The sequence below is a fragment of the Bos indicus x Bos taurus genome, chromosome 10 (genome assembly GCF_003369695.1).
Source record: "Bos indicus x Bos taurus breed Angus x Brahman F1 hybrid chromosome 10, Bos_hybrid_MaternalHap_v2.0, whole genome shotgun sequence".
NCBI lineage: Eukaryota > Metazoa > Chordata > Mammalia > Artiodactyla > Bovidae > Bos > Bos indicus x Bos taurus.
The window spans coordinates 76,917,212-76,944,208 of NC_040085.1; the positions used below are offsets into that span (position 1 = coordinate 76,917,212).

Genomic DNA, 26,997 nt, shown 5'->3' on the forward strand with positions numbered 1-26,997 from the left:
CTTGCCTGGGAAATCCCTGTTGGGCTATAGTCCATGGGGTTGCAAACACTGACTCGATGGACGTGAGTCTGGGTAAACTCCGGGAATTGGTGATGGACAGGGAGGCCTGGTGTGCTGCGATTCATGGGGTTGCAAAGAGTCGGACACGAATGAGCGACTGAACTGAACTGAGTGACTAACACTACTTAATTGGGGGTTAGATAACCAGCTGGTTTTTATGTCATGTTTTATTTTGCTTATTTTTTCATATTCAAGTGGAACACATGATTTCTTAATTTAATTAAGAAATTAAAATTTCTTTAAAATGGACAGAATTACCAGCAATCCCTGTGTCTCCTGTATTTGGGGTGTATTTTATTGATAATTTTTTTGTTTCTTTATTAGCTATTTTTTATTCTGCTTAGGCTATTGTGTTTTTAATAGGAAATCATCTATGTCATTGTTTATCTTTCATTTGAAGATTTTTATAAATCTTCACTGATATATATATTTAATGTCCAATTTTTTCCTCATATCTGCCAATGTGATTTCTAGGGATATGAAGATTTTACCGTCTTTATCAAAGAATAATGTTTGAGATACCTTTACTTATTTTATTATTAGCAGTATGTTTGTAATTTATTAAATTTTACTTTTTTCTTTATTAACATTTTCCTGTACTTTTCTGAGCTTTTGAGTTGATTTCTCAGTTTATCAGATCAGATCAGTCGCTCAGTCATGTCCGACTCTTTGCGACCCCATGAATCACAGCACACCAGGCCTCCTTGTCCATCACCAACTCCCAGAGTTCACTGAGACTCACGTCCATCGAGTCAGTGATGCCATCCAGCCATCTCATCCTCTGTCGTCCCCTTCTCCTCCTGCCCCCAATCCCTCCCAGCGTCAGAGTCTTTTCCAGTGAGTCAACTCTTCGCATGAGGTGGCCAAAATACTGGAGTTTCAGCTTTAGCATCATTCCTTCCAAAGAAATCCCAGGGCTGATCTCCTTCAGAATGGACTGGTTGGATCTCCTTGCAGTCCAAGGGACTCTCAAGAGTCTTCTCCAACACCACAGTTCAAAAGCATCAATTCTTCGGCACTCAGCCTTCTTCACAGTCCAACTCTCACATCCGTACATGACCACAGGAAAAACCATAGCCTTGACTAGATGAACCCTTGTTGGCAAAGTAATGTCTCTGCTTTTGAACATGCTGTCTAGGTTGGTCATAACTTTCCTTCCAAGGTAGATTATACTAAAAACTATACATTTATCTCAGTTTGTGATTTTGGCTTAACTCAACAGGTTAGAAATTTTGCTTTTCATTTTTCAGCATTGTACATGATTTCAATATGTTGTGTTTCAATATGCTCTTAGATGTAGTTGTTTTGTTTTTATTGAACACTCCTAAAGTTTAAACTGTGGTCTAAGAATATAGACTATAGTTATAAAATACATTTTAGGTTTTTTAAATAAAAAACCTTCATGTTTGCTCAGTTTTTGTACACATACCATAGAAAATTGACTAGCCAGTTAGTCCCATTTTTAGAGTGTAGAGGTCAGTATAAGTTTTAATTGTTTAATTTCATCCTTTGTTTTCTTCTCTGGTTACTGTGTGTGTGCACTGGGTCTGTATGACATTGTGTGACTGCCCTGCTCCTTTTCCTCATTATGCTAAGGCAGGTATGTTGACTTCTTAATTCATATCTTTCCTGATATTTTTAAAACTGAGACTCCCAGCATTTGTCCCTTTCCTGCTTCATTATTCTTTACAGCACTTTTCAGCATGTCAAAAATAAGTAAATTTGTTGGTTTGCTGTTGATCTTTGTCCCTAGAATGTAACTTCAAGAAAGGCAGAGAATTTTGTTACTTTTTTTCAGAGCTTGGGTGTGAAGAATAATACCTGGTATAGAGTAGATGTGCTATTAATATTTGTCTCACTAATAACTAGATGTGATTATTTTCAGCTGATTTCTCCTATATCTTAGTTTGATTTCATGTGTTAGTGCTTTTTTATATAAATTGAATGATACTTTGTTTTTTAAAGTTTTATTTATTTACCTGTTGGTCTGGGTCTTTGCTCCTGCTTTCTCGAGTTGTGGTGAGCCAGGACTGCTCTTCACTGCAGTGCATGGGCGCCTCATTGCGGTATCTTCTCTTATCGCAGAGCACAGGCTCTGGGTGCACGGGCTTCAGTCGTTGCATCACATGGGCTCAGTAGTTCAGGCTCCCAGGCTCTAGAGTACAGGTTTAGGAGTGGTCATGCATGTGCTTAATTGCTTCTCAGGATGTGGGATCTTCCCGGACCAGGGGATTGAACCTGTGTCTCCTACCTTGACAGGCAGGTTGTTTACCCCTGAGCCAACAGGGAAGCCCCATTTGTTAGTACATGATGTAAAATGTCATTTTATTACAGATATTTCTTTCTTTCCTTCTGAGCTCCCTGCGTGACTTGAGGAATCTTAGTTCCCTAATGCAGGAGACCTGGGTTTGATCCCTGGGTCAGGAAGATCCCTTGGAGAAGAGAATGGCTACACACTCCAGTATTCTCGCCTGGAGAATTCCATGAACAGGATAATTCATGGGGTTGCAAAGAGTTAGACACCACTGAGCAACTAACACTTTCACTTTCAACCAGGGATTCAACTCACACCCTTGGTGGTGAAAAAACATGGAGTCTTAACCACTGGACCACCAGGGAATTCTCTATAGATATTTTCTTTTCCCAGAGCACCTAGCTTGATATGTTTTCTTTTAATCATGATACCCAATAATATTGCTTCCTCTGTTTTTTTTTTAATAGTTTTTTGTTAATATCTCCTTTAAATTTTTTTTTCTGTCTTCTTTTGATGTATACGTCTTCAGAGTAACATGTTGGATTCTGGGGATTTTTGTTGTATTACCAAATGAGGTTCTTTCAATAAAGTGAGATAATTCACCTTTGCTTCCTTCCAAACATATCACTAAGTTTTCTTTTTTCTAAATCTGAGAACCTGTATGATGGTTTTGAAGCTATGACTCCTTAAGAATTATAATCAGCTCTCCCTGACACATTGGTCATGATTTGTTTCCTTTTGTATCTTTATATGATTCAGAGTACAATTGCAGGATTAAACTATTTCTCTTGACCTTGGATCCACATTTCTTAATCCCATTATTACGATTCTGTATGCTTCGTAGTGCAGTGTGTTGGGGTTTTTTTAGAATTTTTAAAAAGATTTATTTTTTTGGCTGCACAGGGTCTTTGTTGCTACACACAGGCTTTTTTACATTGCAGCCCAGTGGGGGCTACTTGTTGTTGCGGTGCATGGCTCGTTGCAGCGGCTGCTCTTGCTGCGGAGCACAGGCTCTCAGGTGTGCAGGCTTTAGTGGCTGTAGCACCTGGGCTCTGTAGTTGCGGCGCTCAGGCTCAGCTGGTCCACGGCATGTGGGATCTTCTCAGACCAAGGATCGAACCCACGTCTCCTGCGTTGGCAGGCGTTTTCTTTACTGCTGAGCCACCAGGGAAGCCCAGTTGCCGTGTGTTTTCGTTCAGTCCTTTCTGCAGTAGCGCGTGCTCCTTTTCCACTCAACTACCCTTTCCAAGCTCTGCATCCAGTTCCATCCTATTTTACTTCCAGGTTCAGCTCATCTGTTTTCTTGGTGAAGCCTTCCCTAACTCCACAGCAAATCTTAGGTACTTGTCCTCTGTAGTTTTACTGCCTCTGTATGTTGCTAGTTACTTTCTTCTTACAATGCACCATGATTTTTAGTCTCTGACATACAGTCAGTACTCAATAAATATTGCTGTCTATGTACTCTTTTCTTCCCTTCTTCCTTAATACTATTTTCTTTTATAACTTACAGTGTCTTTGCACTTTTTTCTTTTCTACACTCCAGACCCACTTTTCTGTGGTTTCATGTGAATAAATGATTTAATTTTTGAGTCTTTTTTAAAAATACAAAGGCCTGCTTTGTTCCAGCACATACTCTGCATAGAAATATGAGCAGTATTTCTTCGTCTTCCTTGGTGTCATCAGTTCTTGTCTTTAGTTTCCCTGTTCTCTTCCTCACCCCTTTCTCCACTCAATGTAGTCGTTTAACTCTAAAATAAGTCCTAGTTAACCTTCACAGGTTTTTATCCCTACTTTTCTCTGCTTTAGTTCTTCAGTTAAAGGCACCATTTTTGTTGTTTTCCTTTCATCCCCAATCATGCCCCCTGTCTCTCACTGTTTAGAAAGAGTATTTAGATTTCACAGTAGCAAGTTTGTAAAAAGGAAAAGTTGTTGAACAGAATGTGGAGAAATGGGCTGTCTCTTGGAGAACATTGACTCTTTGCTACTTGTTCGTATTTTCTCTTTTGGAGTTTCTATTTGAACATTTTCATTTTTTATCCTGGCGTCTTTCACTTTCACAGTAACCCTACTGTCTTTTCATTTTTATTTCTTTGACAGTTTTGGTTTCATTTTATTTCTCAGTCTTCGTTTCAGTTGTACCACACAACTTTCTCAGTTGGATCAGGATGTTATTTTTGTCTATTCTCTTACTAATTCACTAGATATTGGAGACCTAGTCTTAAAGGAGACTTTCTGAAGTCATTTTCTTTGTGTGCTCTTAGGTAGAAAGATCCCTGAGTACAGTTTTGGGAAGACAGTGGGTAGGTAGGCCTGCCTTATGGTTTTATGGTCTATGAAGGTTCCATCATTCATTTATTTGGTAACCAGATCCAAATTAACAGCATTTTAAAAATGCTCTTGAAAATAAAATCCATCTTTTTTTCCTACTAAAATCACGCCACAGGGAGGATAAGAACACCCTAAAGAGACTTCTCGTCATTTATTTTAGTGAATGTGGCGGACTGGGGGGATGCGGTGGGTAGAGCCCTCTAGGTTGTGGTTTAATTGCTATCTGACTCTTTTGCGACCCCATGGACTGTAGCCCATGAAGCTCCTCTGTCCATGGGATTTCCCAGGCAAGAATAGTGGAGTGGGTTGCCATTTCATTCTCCAGGAAATCTGCCCAACCCAGGGATCGAACCCAAGTCTTCCTGCTTGGCAGGCAGATTCTTTACTACTAAGCCATCATTGCCTAAATAAATTACCACATATGGTAAGATTTATTCCTCCTTTAAATATTCTGGCATATTTTCATGATTTTCCAACTAATCTGTCACTACTTTTAATAAAAATTATAGAGTGTGTATATTTTCTTGCATATTACTTCCAAAATCGTATGTGTTTTTTTGAAAATTACTATGAAACATATTTATAAAGGAGAAAAACCTTCCTTCCAAAAACTCAACTACATTTCTATTATTCCAAGTCCTTATCCTTTTGCAAAGTAGAATATAGCCTTCAAAAAGTGAACTTGTTACATCTTCAATTTAAGCTGTATTAACTACCAGCCAACTCAATAAGGAAAAAAAAGGGAAAAGTTATTTTGCCAATGATATGATTGTGTAACTAAAAAAATTAGAATCATTGAACTTATATTAATGCTAATAAGGGTTCAGTAAGATTACTGGATATGAAATAAATTAAAAATCTATGGCTTTTTAATACACTAGTAACAATATATTAGATAAAGTGATTACATGCATGATCCTGGTCAGAATAATAAAATATTGAAATGTACTGCAAATAATTGTAACAAAAGATATGCAATGACTTTATGGATTAATAGATTTTAAAGAAGATCTGAATAAAGAGGCACTATATATATTACTGAATGAGAAAACTCAATACTATAAAGAATTTAAAGTTCCCTAAATTACTTTATGAATTTGATGCAGTTCAAAATAGAACAAAGCAGTGAAACCAAGAGAGTTTGCCGTGAAACATGACAGAATTAGTTGACGGAGTAGAATTAACGGGGTCAATAGGGTTTATTATAATGCTAATATTTGAATTGGTAGTGAATTGGCATACAGATAGAGAATAGACCATTCAAACAGAAAAGAGAGTTTACAAAGAGACCTTTCTGTCTTTCTAGTCCTGATGAACCTCTGCACGGCAGCAATGGAGACATAGAGAACAGACTTAGGGACACAGTGGGGGCTGGAGAAGGTGGGATGAATTGAAAGAGGAGCAGTGAAGCATATACATTACCATATTAAAATTAGACAACCAGTGGGAATTTGCTGAATGACGCAGGGAGCTCAAAGCCAACGTTCCGCGACAACCTAGACGGGTGGGACGGGAGGTGGGAGGGAGGTTCAAGAGGGAAGGTACGTATGTATACCTATGGCTGATTCACGTTGATGTATGGCAGAAACCAACACAATACTGTAAAGCAATCACCCTGCAAGTAAAAGTAAATACTTCTTTTAAAAACAGAGACCTTCATGTTAAAACATTTAAATCCATGTATAAAAGAGTATGGCTTCCTGGGTGGGTAAGCAGTAAAGAATCCACTTGCCAATGTAAGGGAGATACAGGAGATGTGGGTTCCATCCCTGGGTCAGGAAGATCCAGTGAAGAAAGAAATGGCAACCCACTCCAGCATTCTTGCCTGGAGAATCCCATGGACAGAGGAACCTGGCGGGCTACAGTCCATAGAGTCGCAGAGTCAGACGTGACTGAGCAATTGAACGTGCGTGCGTACTCGCACACGTGCACACACAAACACAAGAAAGTATACCTTAAACAAAGGTAAAAGACAAGCTTTAGAATGAGAATGCTTTCAGACATGTATGTCTCATGAAGGATTAATATCCATAGTATGTAATGTGTGCATGCGTGTGTGTGTAGTTATGTCTGACTCTTCTCAACCCCATGGACTATATAGCCCGTCAGGCTCCTCTGTCTATGGGGTTTCCCAGGCAAGAATACTGGAGTGGATCGCCATTTCCTACTCAAGGATAGTATATAATGAAATCCTACAAATCAGTAACAAGACAGAGATCTAGCAGAAAAATGGGCAAAACATAAATAAGTAAGACCAATATGAATTTATTTATTTAGGTTGTATTTATTTATTTATGGCTGTGCTGGGTCTTTGTTGCGTTGCAGGCTTTTCTTTCGTTTTGCAGAGCAGGGGCCATTGTCCAGTCATAGCGTGCAGGCTTCTCATTGTGGTGGCTTCTCCCTTTGCAGAGGCTCTAGGGCCCATGGGCCTCAGCGGTCGAGGCACATGGACTCAGCAGTTGCGGTTCCCGGGCTCCAGAGCACAGGCTCAACAGTTGGGCATGTGGGATTTTCCCAGGCCAGGGATCAAACCCATGTCTCCTGCACTGATAGGAGTATTCTTTACTGAGCCGCCAGGGAAGCCCTCCAGCATGAATTTAAATTCCTAATAGTGATCAGGGAAATGCCAGTGAAGAGGAACAACATGATAACACTGTATGTGATCATACTGATAATTTAAAGGTGAAAATGTGGCAGCAAATGTTTTATGTGTGACTCTTGGATTGTAAAATTGTTACAGCCACTTTGGAGAGCAGTTTGATAGTATCCAATAAAGTTGAAAAACCACTACAACTTAAGGTTTCAGCAGTTCCCATTCTAGAGTTCTCTAGAGAGCCTTTAACCCATGTTCACAAAGAAGATGTGAAAGGAATGGCCTTTGTAACAGGAAAAATCTGAAAGTAACCTAGATTTCAGTCAACAAACCCAAGTATGTACACAGAATGTAAAGCGTACGAAAGTTGTTATAAAGGATCTATATTTTTTTGTAGCACCATGATGAATAAATCTGGAAGACTATTTTGTTTGAAAAAATCAAAGTTGTGAAAGGATATGTTCCCAATGATATCATCTGCTTAGATTTCATAAATATACAAATACTTGAGGGAAGGGTGCCTCACATCTTTTGGAGAGAAGTTTCCCTGGAGAGACTGAGAGGAGAATGGGATTGAAAGTTGATATTTTAGCTACATTTATAGAACATCTTATTTCTTTGTAAGATGAAGCAAATTTGGCAGAATCTTAACTTTTGTTAAATCCGGATGAGCAGTACTCCTTTCCCTTTGGGAGGGGAAGAATCTAACTGCAGCATGTATTTAACTGGGGGCTGCAATGCTATTAGTCTGAACTGGAAATTTTCAATTGTGAAACATTTCCCAAACCCTCTGCCAGTGTTACTGAAAGAACAGAAAAAGATACAAACATCCAAGGTCAAACGGGAGCAGCAGAAATAGGAGCCGATTAGCATTATCAACATTGTTTTGGTCAGCAGAGAGAGAGATGTATTGAAACTGAGTAACGTGGAGAGAGCTGCATGTGAAGACCTTTCCAGAGGAATTCTACAAAAATTGAACCCTTTACAGTCCCAGGGTTAGAGACTCCAAATAGCTGGTAAGATTGCACTTGGAGGTGGAGCTGGTTGTAGATATGTAGTCAGGTCCCTTCCATAAGCTGTTGTAATTGTAAAGGCTTTGGAAACAAGGAGAAATTATTTGAAACTTTTTGGCTGAGCTTGGTTCCCAGAATGCTGGAAGCCAGGCGGAAAATGGAACCATTCTTCTGTGAGAGAGTGAAGCGCATTCTAAAAATGACTCCTAAGTAGTGGCATTTTTGGGTCCCCCCAGTATAGGGGGAAAACCGTCTGTCTGATTTCAGTAGAAAAGGAATTTCTGGAAATAGTATTTAGTAACTTGCTGAATCACTTGGAAGGTTGTATGCCTAGGTTTGGGAAATGGGTAAGCACAAGGGAAGCCAAGTGGCCAAGACGATACTCAGATCGCTCTAGAAAGCCGAGTGGTGCTGCCCCTGAGAACGGCACGTCCAGCTTTGCGTCATCACTGCCAGCACCTTCGTGAGGGTGCCAGTGCACTGTGGCTGCCACTGACGCCACCAGCTTTCATGTAAATAGAGTCACAGCCTCCTGCTCTCTGCAGACACTGCGTTTCAATTCAGAGTCCAGGGTGTGCATATCTCATTGGCCGAGAGGCAGGTTATGTCTGTACCCTGTCTGTAAGAATGACTTGATTAATTGCAGTATGGCACTTCTGAGCTTCTGTTGTGAAAGGCAGACTCGGCATGAGGCAAGGAATTTCCCTGGATATAGGAAAAGATTACTCAGATGCTGCTGCTGCTTGCTAAGTCACTTCAGTCGTGTCCGACTCTGTGCGACACCATAGACGGCAGCCCACCAGGCTCCCCCATCCCTGGGATTCTCCAGGCAAGAACACTGGAGTGGGTTGCCATTTCCTTCTCCAGTGCATGAAAGTGAAAAGTGAAAGTGAAGTAGCTCAGTCGCATCTGACTCTTAGCGACCCCATGGACTGCAGCCTACCAGGCTCTTGCCCATGGGATTTTCCAGGCGAGAGTACTGGAGTGGGGTGCCATTGCCTTCTCTGACTCAGATGCTAGGCAGTCATAATTATAGTTCCCCTAATTCCCCTAAGTCCAGTTTCCCCAGGTAAACCTGGGTCCCCATCCAGTCCGCTCCAGGAAAGTCTACTTAGTCGTCACCAGGCCCTGCCCTCACACAGACAGTAAGTGTAAGAGGATAGCCAGTGATAGCAGACAGGAGACAAAGCCTTCCACGTGAGGACAGAGCTCACAACAAACAGAAGAAAAGGAAACTGGGGAAATACAGACAATGAATATGAAAAGAACGCTTTAAAATTAGTCTAATGTTAGCAGGGGTAAGACAACGGATCATAGTCATTAAACAACAAAAAATTTTTTTTTGAACAGAAGAAACAGAGGACACAAAATTTTTTCAAATTTGAGTCCAAGAATCAATATGAAAAGTTAAATAGTCTTGTTGGAAAATGAAGTTCAAAACTTACCAAAGTACCTAAATGAAAAGAAACGGGGCACAGTGTGAGACAAAAGATAAACTGTTGAGAAAGTACAGTATGCTTTAAGTAGAACATTTACAAAATGAAAGCAAAAAAGAAAAGAAATTATTACAAATCAAATAATGAAGTAACATTTCGCTTAACTGAAAGAGATGTGTTTTAATACTGAAAAGGCCTATTGGATATCCAGTACAAGGACTATGAAAAGACTTGCTTTCCAAGGCCACTCCAGTATTGAAAAAATGATCCTAAGAAATTACTGGAAAAGAAATTGTAGAAAAGATCAGGAATCGGAATATCGTTGGACCTTTCAATTCCAACAGTTGAAGCTGGAAGATAATGAAATAATACCTTAAAAATTCTAATGGTAAACGTTTTACTGTCTAGAATTTTGTTGTTGCTTAGTTGATAAGTTGTGTCTGACTCTTTGCAACCCTGTGGACTGCACCATGCCAGGCTTCCCTGTCCTTCACTATCTCCTGGAGTTTGCTCAGACTCATGTCTGTGGAGTTGGTGAGGCCATCCAACCATCTCATCCTCTGTCACCCGCTTCTCCTCTTGCCCTCAATCTTTCCAAGCATCAGGGTCTTTTGCAGTGAGTCAGCACTTTGCATCAGGTGGCCAGAGTATTGGAGCTTCAGCATCAGTCCTTCCAATGAATATTCAGGGTTGATTTCCTCTAGGATTGACTGATTTGAACTCCTTGCAGTCCAAGGGACTCTCAAGAGTCTTCTCCAACACCACAGTTCGAAAACATCAGTTCTTCAGTGCTCAGCCTTCTTTATGGTACAACTCTCAGATCTATACATGACTACCAAACCACCAGTCATATTAAGGCTGGACATGCCAGGACACAAAACTCCTAACACCTAAGTACTTCTTAGGCAGTTGCTGAATGAGGATAGGGGTCCATCAAAATGAGTGAGTAGACTAAAAATGAGGAAGGTAATGAGATCTGGGAAGCATGGAATTCATCCCAAGAGAGGAGAGAAGGAACTGTCAGGATAATCATGGTGATGATACGTTTCTGAAGATGCCTCAGCAGTAGCCCTAGAGATCAGCAGGGTTGGAATGGAGTGTGAAGATGGAGAGCTCTAGGAGGGAGGTGTCCAGGAAAGAGAAGTGGAATCGATAGGGCACTTGTGGCTTTTGACCACGTGAGAAACATATGAGAAGAAGGGGGTTTTTGTTTGTTTTTGTTTTTTGGGGGATGGTATGATTTATTTTTTTCTTGTTGAGTTTCGAAAGAATTAGGGGTAGGTATATAGAAACTAGGAGAAGGCAATGGCACCCCACTCCAGTACTCTTGCCTGGAAAATCCCATGGATGGAGGAGCCTGGAAGGCTGTAGTCCATGGGGTCGCTGAGCGACTTCACTTTCACTTTTCACTTTCATGCATTGGAGAAGGAAATGGCAACCCACTCCAGTGTTCTTGCCTGGAGAATCCCAGGGACGGGGAAGCCTGGTGGGCTGCTGTCTATGGGGTTGCACAGAGTCGGACACAACTGAAGTGACTTAGCATAGCATATAGAAACTAAGCAAATGAAAAAAAAAGCCATTATTAACTCCAAGAAAAACAAAGTAAGCAATTGAGCAAATATAGCTATAGTAAAGTAAATCCTGATGTATAAGTGTGATATAACTATGATACACACATAAACACATATACATCTACACATGCATGTTTACATAATACAGAGCAAGGGAAGGGGAGCACACTTTCTGGAAGCATGCTTATTTCTCATCTTCCAAAGCAGAACTCCCAACAGAGAATATCTAACGGTGATAAATCAAGAAATAGAGCCTAAGTCTGTTATTTAGGAACATGGAGATACTGGAGGAAGTAGTGCTATGAAATGAAAGTGATTGCTCTTAGGAGTAAAGAAGATGATGTGAAAACTGTTGTTTGGTTTTTGTTTTTACCTTAAATGCCTGAAGTTCTGTTTGCCTATAACTAGTATGTGTATTACTTTGATTAAAATGTACGTGAAAAATACTAAATAAATAGTGTAGTAGTATCTCAGGACCACAGGTTTTCCTTCTTACAGATGGTAAAGTCACTTCGTGGTTTTTGCTGTACCACTTGTTTTCCTGTGTCTTTAAGTCTCTATTAAAGGCTTAGATACACAAAGTTAAATAAGGTGCAGTCCCTGGCTTGAGATACTTGTGGCTTAGGGGGTGTTGTATCAGAAAACTTCAAAAAAAAAAGGCAGGATGTTCTTTGGGGACCAAGGATATGGAGGAGTGTTGGGGACTGTAGGAGGAAGAGTGGGTGCTCGTAGCTCCCAGGAATGGGAAATACCTGGGGCTTGTGGAAGGAGCAAAGATTAGAGAGGCTAGTGTGAGCGTGAGGAGGAATCCTGAGCGCAGCAGAGGAATATCTCTTACGATGCTGAGCAGCAAATCTGTTTGCAGATGTTAAAAGAGATGTTACAGAGCCCCACAATATGACCGTTCTCTGGTTTACCCACCATTTTTTCTTTTCCTGAAAGGGTTCTACCGGTTTCCATTGTTTCTAGCAACACAAGGAGATCTCTTAACTGTAGCTCCAATAACAGTGGGAGGATGCACAGTCCTAGAATTCTTCGTAAGAGGTATAAAATGATGCAGTGTTGTTTTGATTTCTATGTCTTTTGTTGCTTATTATAACCCATGAGTATTATAACACTAGTTAGGCTCTTTTCATGTAAGTGTGCTCTGTTAAGAGATTTTTTTGTTTTATTCCAACATATTCTTTCTTTTAAGCCTGCTTTTATGATAGTTTTGTCCAAAAAATCCTTAAAAATCAGTTGTTTTGTCAAAAAACTTCAAACTGACAGTCCTCCGATTTTTTAATTATTATTATTGCTAACAGAGCTGGTATTAGAAAGGTGAATGCAGAGTGAAATCATGATTTCATTAAAGTAGAGGATCCCTCTCTTGATTTTTAATCATCCATAAATTACCTGCAGTCCTCTCAAGGGATACTGTTAAAAAAAAGGAGGGGGATGGGTAACGTGTCAGGGGATGGGGCAGAGTGTGGACAACTTCCTGGAAGTGATGATACCCAAATGCAACCTTGATGGAGGAGAAAGAGTTAAACAGGACACAGAGGGACGGTTAAGCCCAAGAAAAGAAAGAAAAAGAATTGTGTCCAGTTGTGTTTCAGCAGAAGTTGCCACTTGGTTTCTCCTGAAGGCATTCAAGGTGTGTTCAAATACTTGCAATTGGTTCTCTTACCCTTTTACCGGAGCTGCAGGTTCACAGAGTGCAGAGAGGCTGTACCGTTAACCAGGAAGTTCCAACATGCATTTGGAAATGTTTCCTTTTGCCTTGACAGCAGAGGGAAGTTATTGTGAGGTTTTGAGCAAGAGAGTGCGTTGGGCTTGCCTGCGTGCACTTTAGAAACAGTCCTGCATAGGCAAAGTGATCACATTTTAAAGTGTGATAACGCAGACATCCAGGACTGCATTTTCAGATTCAATTTATCGTGTCGAGCTAGGGGATTATATTTCACTTTGCCACAAAAATGAAAAAGGGTGGCCAAGAAACAAAAACAGACTTCTGCCACAAGGCTTTATCATTGAACATTTGGTCAGTTTGCATTTTACTTAGCTTTTTTTTTTTTTTTTCTAGTTTGTCAATGAACATTTAAGTGATAATGTTAATAGGTTTGTGAGTAAACTCTCATTTAGAAATCAGGGGTTTTTAAGTTTGGAGGCAGAAGTAAAAATTTTATTTGAATGTTTTATATATAAAGTGTGTGTAGATTTGTGTATGTATATAATTACTAAAACATTACTAAAATTTTTACATAATTAGTAACAAAAATCTACATAGTTAAAATAAAACTTGGAGGATTGTGGTGTGCATTGAATTAAAGTTATTTCATTCGCTCTTGCCTTAATTTTTGTTGACTAGTTGCCAGAAACATTTGTATAGGGCTCCTATTTTCAGAACCAGGATAAGAACATAAAAGATTGAAAATGTGTCAGCTGTGAAGGGATTCATCCAGTACTTTATGTCAGACTGGCAAGGGAGGTCCTCTGCCTCTCCTGAACGTAAGTAGATTCTTTGGCTCTTGTTTTCTGGCTCTGTCGTATTGAACAAGTACTGGAGTAAGTCTCCTCGGTTGTGAGCTGTTCCCTGGCTACTTCCCTTCTCCCCCTCTTCTTTTCAATGCTTGTCTTATATGTGTGTGCACCCAGCCCCCCACGGAGTCTGGAAGAATTCATTAACTTTTAGGAGTGGCTGCCTTTGGGGTTGGGATTGGGATGACTTGAAGGAAGACATATTTTTCACTTTTTCAGCACCATTAATTTTTTTTTAAACAATAAGCATATTCATTTATTTAAAAACAACTTTGAAAAGAGGGGGCAGCAAAAAGGAGACTTCTGTATGGGAGAAGAATTGAGGGTAAAACAGAAAAATTGGTTTGACCATCATTAATTTGACGACAGACTTTAATCTCTGGTTTCTGTTGTCTTCGGAGAAGGCAATGGCACCCCACTCCAGTACTCTTGCCTGGAAAATCCCATGGATGGAGGAGCCTGGAGGGCTGCAGACCATGGGGGTCACTGAGGGTTGGACACGACTGAGTGACTTCACTTTCACTTTTCACTTTCATGCATTGGAGAAGGAAATGGCAACCCACTCCAGTGTTCTTGCCTGGAGAATCCCAGGGACGGGGGAGCCTGGTGGGCTGCCGTCTATGGGGTCGCACAGAGTCGGACACGACTGAAGCGACTTAGCATAGCATAGCATCTGTTGTCTTTCCCATGTCTGCTCTGTTAACCACCGTCCTTCTGCTTTCCTGTGGATTAATTTACTTGCTACGATTATTAACAGCAAATTTGATTGTGCATCAGTATTTCATGTGATTGTGCCTTATCTCATTCTAACTGATCCACTTCTTTTAAGAGATTTGCTCATTTTTATGGTCATTTTTCATGCACTTTGATGAGGAGTGGATTGAAAGGAGGAAGGTCAAACCGCTGTTATTTTTCATTCACTACTGTTTGAAGGTTAATCTTAAGAGAGAATGATGAAGCTGAAATCTTTATTAAATTTCAGTGGTGGGAGGTGGTTTTTTTTTTTTTGTCTTCCTCAACACAGTATTTATGAGATAACCATAATTACGTTTTAGATTACAATATAAATTCTGTTAATGTACCAACTAATTTCTAGTTCATCTTAGCTGGGAGCATGTGGCTTTTGTTGCAGAAAATTCCATTTCAAGGATACTGAGCTTAGGTGCTTTGGAGATAAGGATTGGATGGCTCTCTGTCCTCCAGAACCTAATATCCACTTGAGAAAAAGCCCAACCATGTGTAGAGTTAATTGCAGAAAGTAATATTAACAGCAGGAGAGGCATTTTAATAAGGAGGGTGGATGCTTTGGTGGCAGGAGCAGGGCTTAGGGGTCAGACCCAGCAGTGACCCAGTCTCTTCTGAACAGCCCTGGATGGTGGTGGATGACACCTGCCTGCAGAGGGATGTGGGGAGTAAGCCAGGTAGTTAGTGCACAGTAGCTGGTTCAGATGGATGCTCAGACTGTAGTTACAGCTGGTGGCAGGAGATTATTGCAAAATCAAGTTCTGGAAGGACAGCCCAGTATAGCAACCAGGGCAGGAGTCAGGGCACGAGGAGACCTGACTCCACATGTGGGCTCTGCCTGTTTCACATGGTGGACTTAACATTTCTGGCCCTGAGACGCCTTGGGTGGAAAATGAAAGGATCAGACAAGCTATTCATCCTCATAACTCACAATTCTAGATGCTGAATGTAAGGTCAAGAGGGACACCCTCGATTCAGCTTCAGCCATTGTGGAGCTTTATAAAAAGGTGCTGGTCTGTGGAGGGCAGACCCGTTCCTGCTCTTAGAAGGACACCAGGAGTGGATGCCGCCTAATTCTGAGCTCCCGGCCCACTTCAGACGGCAACGGGGCTGCAGTTGAAGGACCTCTGAAGGTGCGCAGAAGGCAAGCGACCTGACCACTGCAGCAGGTTTTCCCCACTGGGTGTTGAGATTCGTGTCTGGATTGGGCTTCAGAAGTAATACTCAGGCTATAAATGGAGGCTTTTTTTCTTTTTTAATGTGTGTTCAAAGCAGTTTTTCTGCTGTAATTCCTCTAACTGCCAGCTCAGTATTTATTAGAGAGCCCTCCACGCTTTTATGTCAGTGCACTTTCCCTCGCTGAAAGGGAGATGTTCACGTCCCGGGGGGCTTATGAGGACTCAGGGGATGCTCACGGGTCACGGAGTGGACAGGATGGCAGAGTCCCGTGCTCTCTGAGCACCGTGGGGAGAGAGTTTATCCTTAGAAGTAAGTGTAGAGTGAAGCAGACGAATAACTCACCAGCAGCTGTATTTAAGGAAACATTAAGGCAAGGTGGAGTGATTTTGTGTTTTAATTTTTTCCTTTTAAGCTCTCTGTCCTTGGGTGTGGTATTTTAAAATCTGCTAAGTGAAACATGGTTACTGTGATTAACAGTGATTAGGGTATTAGAGTTGTGCTTAAAAGGAACTTTCTGTTTACCCATTGTTCTCAGTGGTAAAGAATCTGCCTGCCAGTGCAGGAGACGTAAGAGACGTGGGTTCGATCCCTGTGTTGGGAGGATTCCCCTGGAGTAGGAAATGGCAATCCATTCCAGTATGCTTGCTTGGAAAATTCCACGGACAGAGGAGACTGCAGGGCTACGGTCCACGGGTCACAAAGAGTCGGACACGACTGAGCACACACACAGACACCCATTGCTCTTACTGATGTGACTTTCTCTGCTTTTTCTGTGTCTCAAGTGCACTTTCTTAAATTCTTTTTGGATTTTAAATACTCAAGTGAGAAAACCTTGATGTCTTTGACAAAGCCAGTTGTGACATTCTGTCTTACTGAACCCTCTAGTCCTCTTCCAGTTAGATTATAGGGATTTGAGGAAATGTTCCCTCTTTGCTTTCTCTTTCTCAAATGAGAAAACCTTGATGTCTTTGACAAAGCCAGTTGTGACGTTCTGTCTTACTGAACCCTCTAGTCCTCTTCCAGTTAGATTATAGGGATTTGAGGGTGGAAATGTTCCCTCTTTGCTTTCTCTTTTGATAGTGACTGCCTTATGTAGAACACCAATAGCTGGTGCTCCCGTAGCCCATGTGGGCTGCCTGAAAAGCTGTCCTTACTGATGCAGATTCTCAGCCGCAGTTCGTCATATGTGGATCAGAGGCAATTTTCACAGCTTATCTAGTTTAAATCTGACTTAATGCAGTTTAGACCGTCTCTTTCCCTCCTGCCTTCAGAGAAAGTCAATACTACTAGATTCTTCCTTTCCGGGTTAAATATACAGTTTCCACGAGCCATCGATACCTCAGGATAATATGATAATACTCTCCAGAGTGTTGGTCTGCAGCCCGAACGGTGACCTTCTTCCAGTTTCGCCCGAATGTCTACAGGAGGAGGGCTGTAAGGTCAAAAGCTGAGAAGCATGGAGTAGGGAAAGGCTACCCACTCCGGTATTCTGGCCTGGAGAATTCCATGGGCTGTATAGTCCATGGGGTTGCAAAGAGTCAGACACGACTGAGCAACTTTCGCTTCACTCGTGTACGTGGGAAAGTAGATGTATTCCAGGGAAGGGCAATGAGTGATGACGACTCAGTCTGTGCTGTTTAGGCAGCCTCCCCTGATTACCCAGGTCACTGCAACCTTGTGAAAGGGTGAAATGGACGCTCTTAGGTAGGAGGGGGCTTTTGTGTCAATACTAAATATAAAGAAAGCAACGTTAAATACACACAAAAATGAGGAATGCAAGAAACTGTATATTAATCATCTGTATGGAGTAATTATTCAAATCCTGTAAATACTGCTTAATCTTATAATCTTCAGTACTTTCTATTTTATGTAGCCCTCCTTTGATTCCGTTTTAATCAGAGGATTTAGCACAAGATCATCTTATTGGAAGGACTTGACATCTGTTGCATTTTGACTCGTTTGGTGATTTGAATGGTTTGAGGTTTTACATGGTGCTGTATTTAAAAATTAGTATTCAAGTGTGTGTCCATCATACAACATTCTCACATAGTTTATTGTTTTTAGTAACAGAATGAGTTGCTTTTTTTCTCCTAAACTTTTTCTTGTTATAAAAGTTATGCATGCTCATTTTAGAAAATAAATAATATAGTTAAATACTTAAAAAAGGAATTATTTATAATCTGTCTACAGACAAGTATTATAACTCCCTTGGTGAATTTCCTTTGGCTTGTTTATATACCTATACGACTAAAAAAATAACTAAATTTATAGCGTATAAACCATTTTGTTTGTATCCTGAGTTCTTCTGAAACCGGGCCTGTTTGTCCTCAGTTACATTCAATAGAATGTACAATATAAAAATATTCTTAAAAAAATAAGTCCATGGCCAAATCAGTTAAGAAATATCTTAGTTTAATAGTTGTGTTGGTTTTTTTTAAATCTATATATTTCACGGAGCCTTCATATACTAACATGTATTACCAAATCCTAACGCAGGTGATAGTGTGTCCCTTCCTTAATTATGGAACCCTTTCTTATGAATTAATAACTTGAAGGATTTGAAACACAGTTTAGGGAAAGTTGACAAGCCTTTCTTCCCGCATAGTAGACATTTACTGGTTGTCTTTCTGCGCCCTGTCCATTTCTCATATCCCCCTTCCCCAGACCCTATTTGGTAATTAGATGATCAGTACTAGATCACAGTTTGCAGGATTGATGAGTAACTTTCTAATGGATTTTAAATGAATATTAATGGACAAATTACTTTTTTAAAAACACTCACCTCCTTCATGGATCTAGTCAGCTCTCTTAATACCCTGGGTGCCAGCCACAGAATCTGCATGCCCCTGATGAACTCTGATTTCTTTTCCTTGAAAGTATTCATTTCAGTTCAGTCTCTCAGTCGTGTCTGACTCTTTGCGACCCCATAAACCGCAGCACGCCAGGCCTCCCTGTCCATCACTGACTCCCGGAGTTTACCCAAACTCATGTCCATTGAGTTAGTGATGCCATCCAACCATCTCATCCTCTGTCGTCCCCTTCTCCTCCCGCCCTCAAGTATTCATTTGCTGTACCTCAAATGCTATTTTTCGTCTAATAATTCTGGTTCATGGTTACCTTTCTATTTACTACGTTTTACCGTTTACCTCTTTACTTTAAGCTCCTCCTGATAAAGCTCCTCCTCTTGGCATTATATTAATTGCTTATTGCCTGAGTTTTCTCATATTCAAATATAAGATAAATGTTCACATTTATTTCTGTTCTCCTTTATTTTGCCAGCTGTTGAATCATTTTCTTACCCATCAGTAATTCTTACCATGTGTCTGGCTCCAAACCTTTTAAATTTTATTAAAAAAAATTTGTTTTCAAATCCTTCATATTTTACCACCCCTCTTCTGCCACCAAGCTTGCTGCCGAATTTTCACGTTGTTTCCTTCACCTGCAGCTGCACAAAGCGTGTTCAAGCCTTACTAGACCTTTGAAATGTAACCTTCTTCATCGAACTTTTTGTTTGGAGTGTAGTTGGGAGGCAAATGTTATTCTTTCTTTTGCTCCTTACTCTGTCAAAACAAGCACATTTTAACTTGTTTTCTTATCTCTGAACTCAAATGTAAATTCATCAGTTTATGTATGTTTTGTGTCTATAACTTCTTTATTCACTTTGGTAATTTGAGGGCAGATTATTTGAGTCTACTTTGTCTCCATCAGTGTTGTCTTTTTTAGATAGTGAACATTTGGAGAGCAGGAACTAGACTTATCAACTCATCTCTTCCCAATCCTTCCTGATTTTTGTTGAGGAGATAGAACGGAAATGAAAGAAGGGGGAAATTCCGATCTAAAAAGTTAAATGCTGATTCATAAAGCTTAAATTATCCAGGACGTTGCATGGGGATGGTTGTACGTGTTTAAAGGCTGATTTGAAAGAGTGAGACGTCCCTTTTATCAGAGATGTTACTTTTATGTAATGTGACTGTAATTCAGGAAAGCCAAGAAGGGAGGTAAAGGAAATCATTGGCTTTATTTGGTTATCATAGCTAATCTAATGTCCAAACACTGTGATGTAATATTTCTGTTTTAAAATTAAGTTTCCTGTTATATTCTAAAGAATATTTATGGATATTTTAAGTCTGTGTATATAGCTTAATAAACTGTTTACATTGACACTTTATAAATATTCACATTGTTTATCTGTGTAATCTCAGGGTATTTGTATAGTTATTCATCATCAAAATTTCTTCTATTGCCTGGAATCATTGAGAGTTGGCCCTGTATCTGAGGCTGTGCCGGTTAAGGGACCTACCAACATCCCATTTTGAAATACGGAGGTAATTGATGAAGAATGCTACATCTTTTCATGGGCTTTCCAGGTCGCTCAGTGGTAAAAAAAAGATCTGCCTGCCAATGCAAGAGATGCAGGTTCATCCCTGGGTCAGGAAGATCCCCTGGAGGAGAAACGACAACCCAATCCAGTATTCTTGCCTGGAAAATCCCATGGACAGGGAAGCTTGTCAGGCCCCAGTCTGTAGGGTCCCAAAGAGTTGGACGCAACTAAGCATGCACACTGCGTCTTTTTAGTGAGTGCACCATGTCGTGCTGTAGGTTATTTCAGGGCAGGAACTGTAAGCTGTTGTTAGTTTTTTGTTTTCTTCCCTTCCCACATCTTCTTGTGTAACCTTTAAACTATTTTTATGCCCTTGGCACAAAGAAAGTTTCCCATGTTGTTCTTTTCCTTTGGTTCCTTCAATTATTTATTGTTCTCACTTCCTTATCACTCATTTATTTCTTGGAAAAATTTTATTTTTCTGCTTAATAATTCATGTTGAAAATGGATAAATAAGGAAGATATCACATGAGCACTTGCATATGTTTTATCTGTAATTTAAGGGAAAGGGTCATGAGAAGAGATTTGGAGGTAACTGCATAGAGATAATATATGCATAGAGATAATATATTTGAAGCTGTGGGTATCTATGACATCTCCAGACAGTACTGGCTACCGTGCAGCTATCTCTCCCAAGCAGTTTCCTAATTCTGCTTCGTTCAGTTGCACAGGCAACTGATCCAGCCAAGTCAACACCCTGGTTTCCAGAGTAATAGTTTTACTCCAGTGCCCCCAGGCCTGCGATCTCATCCTAATGCACTGGGTGCTCAAATGCATCCTAATAGTAACACCCTTTACAGCACCTTCAAAAACTCTGAAGACTAGTAAGAGAAGTAAGCCAAGGGTACCACCCTGGAATCACTTGCTTTTAAATGGAGCCACCAGTGATCCTGAGGAGGGAGCCAAAAGAAAGAGGCATGGGAAATTAAGAAGAATGTGTTCATCATGAAGGCCTAGAGAAGACAGAATTTCAGGAGGGAGATAGAGGTCAAGAATATAAATGTCTAAGTGAGCCAGGATGACAGAGACTGATTTTACATCTGTAGCCGCCCTTGGGGGGAGGGGCTGTTTCCCCAAATATCTCTAGTGCCAAGTGTGTGGTCCATGCTCAGAAGTTAATTCAGAAAGACCGGGGGTGATTTACCGGAGAGCAGGAGGCACTTCCTTTGGAAGAATGGTCTTATCAGAAAACAGTGGCACGTTACGTGGTGATAGACCTTGAATGATGGAAAGAGTTTCAGTGAGTAGATTGCGTCTTCTCCTTAGCTGATAGAGTTTCCAGGAGCTCACAGAACTAAACAATGGGGTTGATATTCTAGCTAAATGGATCCACCATGGACTCAAGTACTACCTAGAGCTGTAAAATTAAACACATAATAAGGATATTTCTTAAATAGTTTACTCTTTGAACAGATAGAGGTGACATACTATAAATTAGCATGTCACTAATGTCTTCTACTTAATTCTATTGTTTTTTTTTTTTTTTTTTTTTTACCATATTTAGTGATGCTTAGGCAGGTTTGCTGATAACTAAGAGAATTGCTAATCATTGTTAGCATATGTTTGCTATTTCCATTAACCCAAAGGAATAGGTTTCAGATATTATTGATGTGGTGTCATATTACACATGGATGGCATCATTATTTTCAATTAGTACTTGAATAAACACAAAGTGTATATATTCTGTAGATGCTGGTCTGTGTCTAAGGTTCCTCTTGTACCTGAAGGGCTTTGTTGCTATAAATAAGGATGGGAAAGAGAGGAAAAGAGAAAAGGAAAGAAGTCTCCATGACAAGAAAACAAAATCTGTTATTTACCTTAGTTGTCCCATCTTGAACCTCCTCAGATTTTTCAGGTCGTTAAAGAGCGTGGGCACTCTCTCCCCTATGTGCCCATGTATATTTTGAAATTAAAAGATAACACTGAGTTATCATAATCAAGATGTAGCAGGAGTCTCGGCATTTTTTTTTAATAGAAAGAAATATATCTCTGTAAGACTTTTAAAATAATTTTATTTGTTTTTGGTTGTGCTGAGTCTTCGCTGATGTGAGGACTTTTCTCTGGTTGCGGCGAGTGGGGGCCACGCTCTAGTTTCGGTGTGTGGGCTTCTCGTTGCGTTGGCTTCTCCTGCTGTGGGGCCTAGGCTTTAAAGCACATGGGCTTCAGTAGTTGTAGCACATGGGCTCAGTATTCGCGGCTCCCAGGCTCTGGATCGCTGGCTCATTCATCGTGGCACACAGGCTTAGTTGTTCACGGCATGTAGGATCGTCTCAGACCTGGGATCGAACCTGTGTCTCCTGCATTGGCAGGTGGATTCTTTACCACAGAGCCACCAGGGAAGCCCACTTGTGTAAGATTTTTTAAAACCTGTTAAAAAGACCCAGGCAGCATATGCGATGCTTCTGAATGGGAGTCCTATAGTAGTGACCACCAAGGACAGGCATTTCCAAGTCAGTGTTACTTACTGTATTTTAGTGCTGACCTATAACTTCACAGATACTAAAAAAAGAGTCCTGCAGTCAACTCTATTCTAAGGGAAATGAAATGTGGCCCGAATGAGTCTTTACTCTGGGGGATTGGTGCACTGGCCTTTTAGAGAATGTCAGTTCTGGGAACAATAGGTGATTTATTTGGATTTCTGTGAGTTTGTGAGAGACGTTGAACACATCTGATTTTCATAAGAATCTATTGAGAATTATTTTGTATGTCAGTGTATTCTTTCTTTGAAAGCTGTTTCATTGAAATAAACAGCTTCTTTTTTCCCTAGTTACAAAATAGCTCATAAATTGTGGTTTGGGGTTGTCAAAAGACTTTTTTTTTTCTTTCTTTGAAATGGGCTAGTGTTTACTTTGCATTTTGGTTTAGTTGCCCAGTTTCCTTCCATTTTATAAGGAGCACTTCTTGAACCTTGGCTGTGGCCACATGGTCTCTTTCAGACGCAACAGTTAGCACATTATTCCACTTGAAGGTTTATAGTTCAAGAGGAGCCTGGACAGTTCCCAGATATACAGTCAAATTATAGCAATCTGATGGTAGAAGTATCTAGAGAGGTCCAAAGTCAGGTTTCATTGGGTAGCGGTGAGAAACCATTATCCCTTTCACAAAAGATGGTGAAGAGGAGCCAGAGGGAAAACAATTGGCGTTTTTGTGTGGGGCTGGTCTAAGCAGCCCGTGCGAGCCCAGCTGGAGCTTCTTTGGCCCTGTGTTCTGCAGGCGGCGTGCATTTTTGAAACACCCCTAAATGTTCCAGCCTTTAAATAGCAGCGAGTCTTCTAAAATGATGCTGCATAGCGCAGGAGAAATTAAAGCGGCTGCCTGGGAGGCAGGAAGCCCACTAGCGAGATGCTTAATTATCGTGGAAGTAAGTGCTTGTTGCTGGGGAGCGGAGCGCAGCGAGCCCGGGTCGGCCTGGGTGTCAGCCGTGATTTGTAGACAATGCGGCCCCGGCAGCGCAGTGCTGGATCAGCAGCATCTTTGCAAACATGCATTTGGCAGGAATTTAAAGGCCACCTCTTGTGTCATTTGTGGAGCCTTGGAAAAGGGTCCTCTGCCTTTATTTTCAGGATGTACGCAACCATGCAGGATTTTGTGCTCAGAATTTGTGCCTCTTGCCTCCTGATTGACGTGCTCCTGAGGAAGTTGGTTTTCTTTGCCCGTCACCTGGAAGGATGTTAGCAGTTCTCTGTCGTCGACTGGGGGATATGGAAAGGTCTGCTCACAGCAGCTTTTGGTTTCTGCTGTCTTCATAAATTAGCACCGGAGGATGGGGTGGGTTGCAATGCGTAAGGAAATGCAGGCATTTTGCTAATTAGTGAAACGTTTGTAGCTTTAAGGGTAGATAGAAGGAAAGAGAGCTCGGGAAGAGGTGGTGGAAAATGCTGGATGCTTTCTGAAATTCTGCTCTTTGGGGTAAGTAATAAACTAGAGGGCATGACAGAAGCATGCTAATGGGTAGAATGGCTTGGGGAAAACCGTGTTTATTTTCTCTCGGTTGTATTTGCTCTTGCCAACTCTGGTAAGCCTTTGTAAAGAAACAAAACTAAGTTTGAATTTTGAAATACAGAAGAGGTTAAAAAGTAAGTGTTGCGACATATTCAGTAACATAATTTTTCAATTTTTAGTCTTGTTAAAAAGCTGTATGTTGCTCTAATTATCGAACTCTGTCGGTTATGCCTTGAACTTCTGGTCAGCACAGCGGTTCATGATAGTCTGCATTGTTAGAGGTCACTGGAGTCTGTTTGTGGTCTGTACTTGGGCTAATGTCCTGGAACAAGATCCCTCACCGCCTTCTAATGATATGAAACAGTTCAATTAAGCTGAAGTATTCATAGTCTTTTAAAATATATGTAATTTAAATGATGGATATTATTAAATGCTTTCAAATCTGCTTTACTAAAAATATGGGTTGTAAACTGTGAGCCACAATCCAGTTAGTGAATCTTTTATTTAGATGTGTCTGGTTTTGGCAATTGCATATTTATTTTTAGATGTATTTATTAAATGCTAATCCAAAGTGTCCTTCTCTCTTTTAGAGAAAGCATGGGATTATGGCAGTCACAGAGTCCCAGTGATACAAGTTCCATTCAGTTCTTTCTGAAAGAAAGCCATCTCATCAAAGTAAAGCAAAGGAACTCTTGTGGATTATAATGCTCTAAAGCTCTGGATTTTCAGAGATTTGAAAATAAGGAGTTATTTTAACCTTTTAAATGAAAAAGATTAAGATCTCGTGCAACTGCTGTATTTTCTGGAAGCCATTCTCCAAAAGGGAAGTGCACATTTAAAACTTAGGTATGATGGTCCTTTCTGTGGGGATTTAAGTCAAACTGCTTTTGCATCATGACCAGCCTGAAACGGTCACAGACAGAGAGGCCGGTTGCCACTGAAAGGGCATCCATTGTGGGCGCAGATGGCACCCCCAAAGTCCACACAGACGACTTCTACATGCGACGTTTCAGGTCCCAGAATGGCAGCTTAGGGTCATCTGTCATGGCTCCTGTAGGGCCCCCCCGAAGCGAAGGTTCTCACCATATAACTTCGACCCCCGGAGTCCCAAAGATGGGAGTTCGGGCAAGAATTGCAGATTGGCCCCCCAGAAAGGAAAACGTAAAAGAATCTAGCCGTTCAAGCCAGGAAATAGAAACCTCAAGTTGCCTTGAGAGCATGTCCTCCAAAAGCAGTCCTGTGAGTCAGGGAAGTTCTGTAAGCCTCAATTCCAGTGACTCAGCCATGTTAAAAAGCATACAGAACACGCTGAAGAGCAAGACGCGGCCGTCGGAGAACATGGACTCCAGATTTCTCATGCCCGAAGCCTACCCCAGCTCCCCCAGGAAGGCTCTGCGCCGGATACGGCAGCGCAGCAACAGCGACATCACCATAAGTGAGCTTGACGTGGATAGCTTTGATGAATGTATCTCGCCCACCTACAAGACGGGGCCATCGCTGCACAGGGAATACGGTAGCACATCCTCAATTGATAAGCAGGGAACGTCCGGAGAAAGCTTCTTTGACTTGTTAAAGGGCTACAAAGACGACAAGTCTGATCGAGGTCCCAGTCCGACCAAGCTCAGTGACTTTCTCATCGCCGGTGGGGGCAAGGGTTCTGGTTTCTCCTTGGATGTTATAGACGGGCCCATCTCACAGAGAGAGAACCTCAGGCTCTTTAAGGAAAGGGAAAAACCACTCAAGCGGCGCTCCAAGTCGGAAACCGGAGACTCGTCCATTTTTCGTAAATTACGCAATGCCAAAGGTGAGGAACTTGGAAAGTCGTCGGATCTTGAAGATAACCGATCGGAAGACTCTGTCAGGCCCTGGACATGCCCGAAGTGCTTTGCCCACTACGATGTCCAGAGTATCTTATTTGACTTGAACGAGGCGATTATGAACAGGCACAATGTAATTAAGAGGAGAAACACCACCACCGGGGCTTCGGCAGCTGCGGTGGCATCCTTGGTCTCGGGGCCTTTGTCCCACTCGGCCAGCTTCAGCTCCCCAATGGGCAGCACAGAGGACCTGAATTCCAAGGGAAGCCTCAGCATGGACCAGGGAGATGATAAAAGCAATGAGCTGGTGATGAGCTGTCCCTATTTTCGGAATGAGATTGGTGGAGAAGGGGAAAGGAAGATCAGCCTGTCCAAATCAAATTCTGGTTCCTTTAGTGGATGTGAAAGTGCCTCCTTTGAGTCTACACTCAGCTCCCATTGTACAAATGCAGGCGTGGCAGTACTTGAAGTGCCCAAGGAAAACTTGGTGTTACACCTGGATCGGGTGAAAAGATACATCGTAGAACACGTGGATCTCGGCGCCTACTATTACAGGAAGTTCTTCTATCAGAAGGGTGAGTAGAGATCTTTAATTTTCTTTTGCCATGCTTTCTGAAAAGGAGTACTGTCTGTCAGGTTTCATAAGGCAGTGTGATGTAAGCTTTGCGTGAACGCCTTCTCTTGATGGCGAAAGAGTTAGCTGTTGGCTGCAGTGTATTTTCATTTGCATTTTGTGAGTTACTTTCTCCTTTTAGATATGTTAAATATCTTGTATACAGAATATTAATTTTTTTAAGTAAAAAACCTTTGATTCAGTGGATGAAATTGTAATGCTTACATAGAAGACTTGCTATGTCACCTTTAGGGATAAATGTCATATGAAGTTAAAAATATTTTAAATACAGCTTTTAAAGGGTTTCAAAAGCAATCTTGATGCTGGTTTTTTTATTTGTTTAGTACTTTTACAGTTGGTACAGGGTCATTTCTTTTCTCCCTCAATGTTCTCATTACTAAATGACAATTATAATACATTCCCATTCATTTCACAGGCATTTTAGTGAGAATTTTATTATTTGACAAAAATCTAAGAGTTGGGAATCAAACCTTGGTCTTCTAGATTTGAGTATAAAAGGCACTGGAGTGAGAGGTACCATTAACA

At 41.0% G+C, this 26,997-nt stretch overlaps 1 protein-coding gene across 10 annotated transcripts in view; it reads left to right on the top strand.

Annotated features, from left to right (window-relative positions):
- The window catches only part of SIPA1L1 (signal induced proliferation associated 1 like 1), a 520,426-nt gene that overhangs the window by 355,976 nt on the left and 137,453 nt on the right, over positions 1-26,997 (top strand). For 9 of the 10 annotated variants that reach the window (XM_027552312.1, XM_027552311.1, XM_027552318.1 and 6 more), the window contains one exon: positions 24,612-26,413. In XM_027552312.1, the coding sequence (XP_027408113.1) occupies positions 24,916-26,413 (1,498 nt within the window). In that variant the 5' untranslated portion in view covers positions 24,612-24,915. Of the gene's footprint in view, positions 1-23,811; positions 23,989-24,611; positions 26,414-26,997 lie in introns of those variants that run through there. The other variant, XM_027552316.1, reaches the window with a different exon arrangement.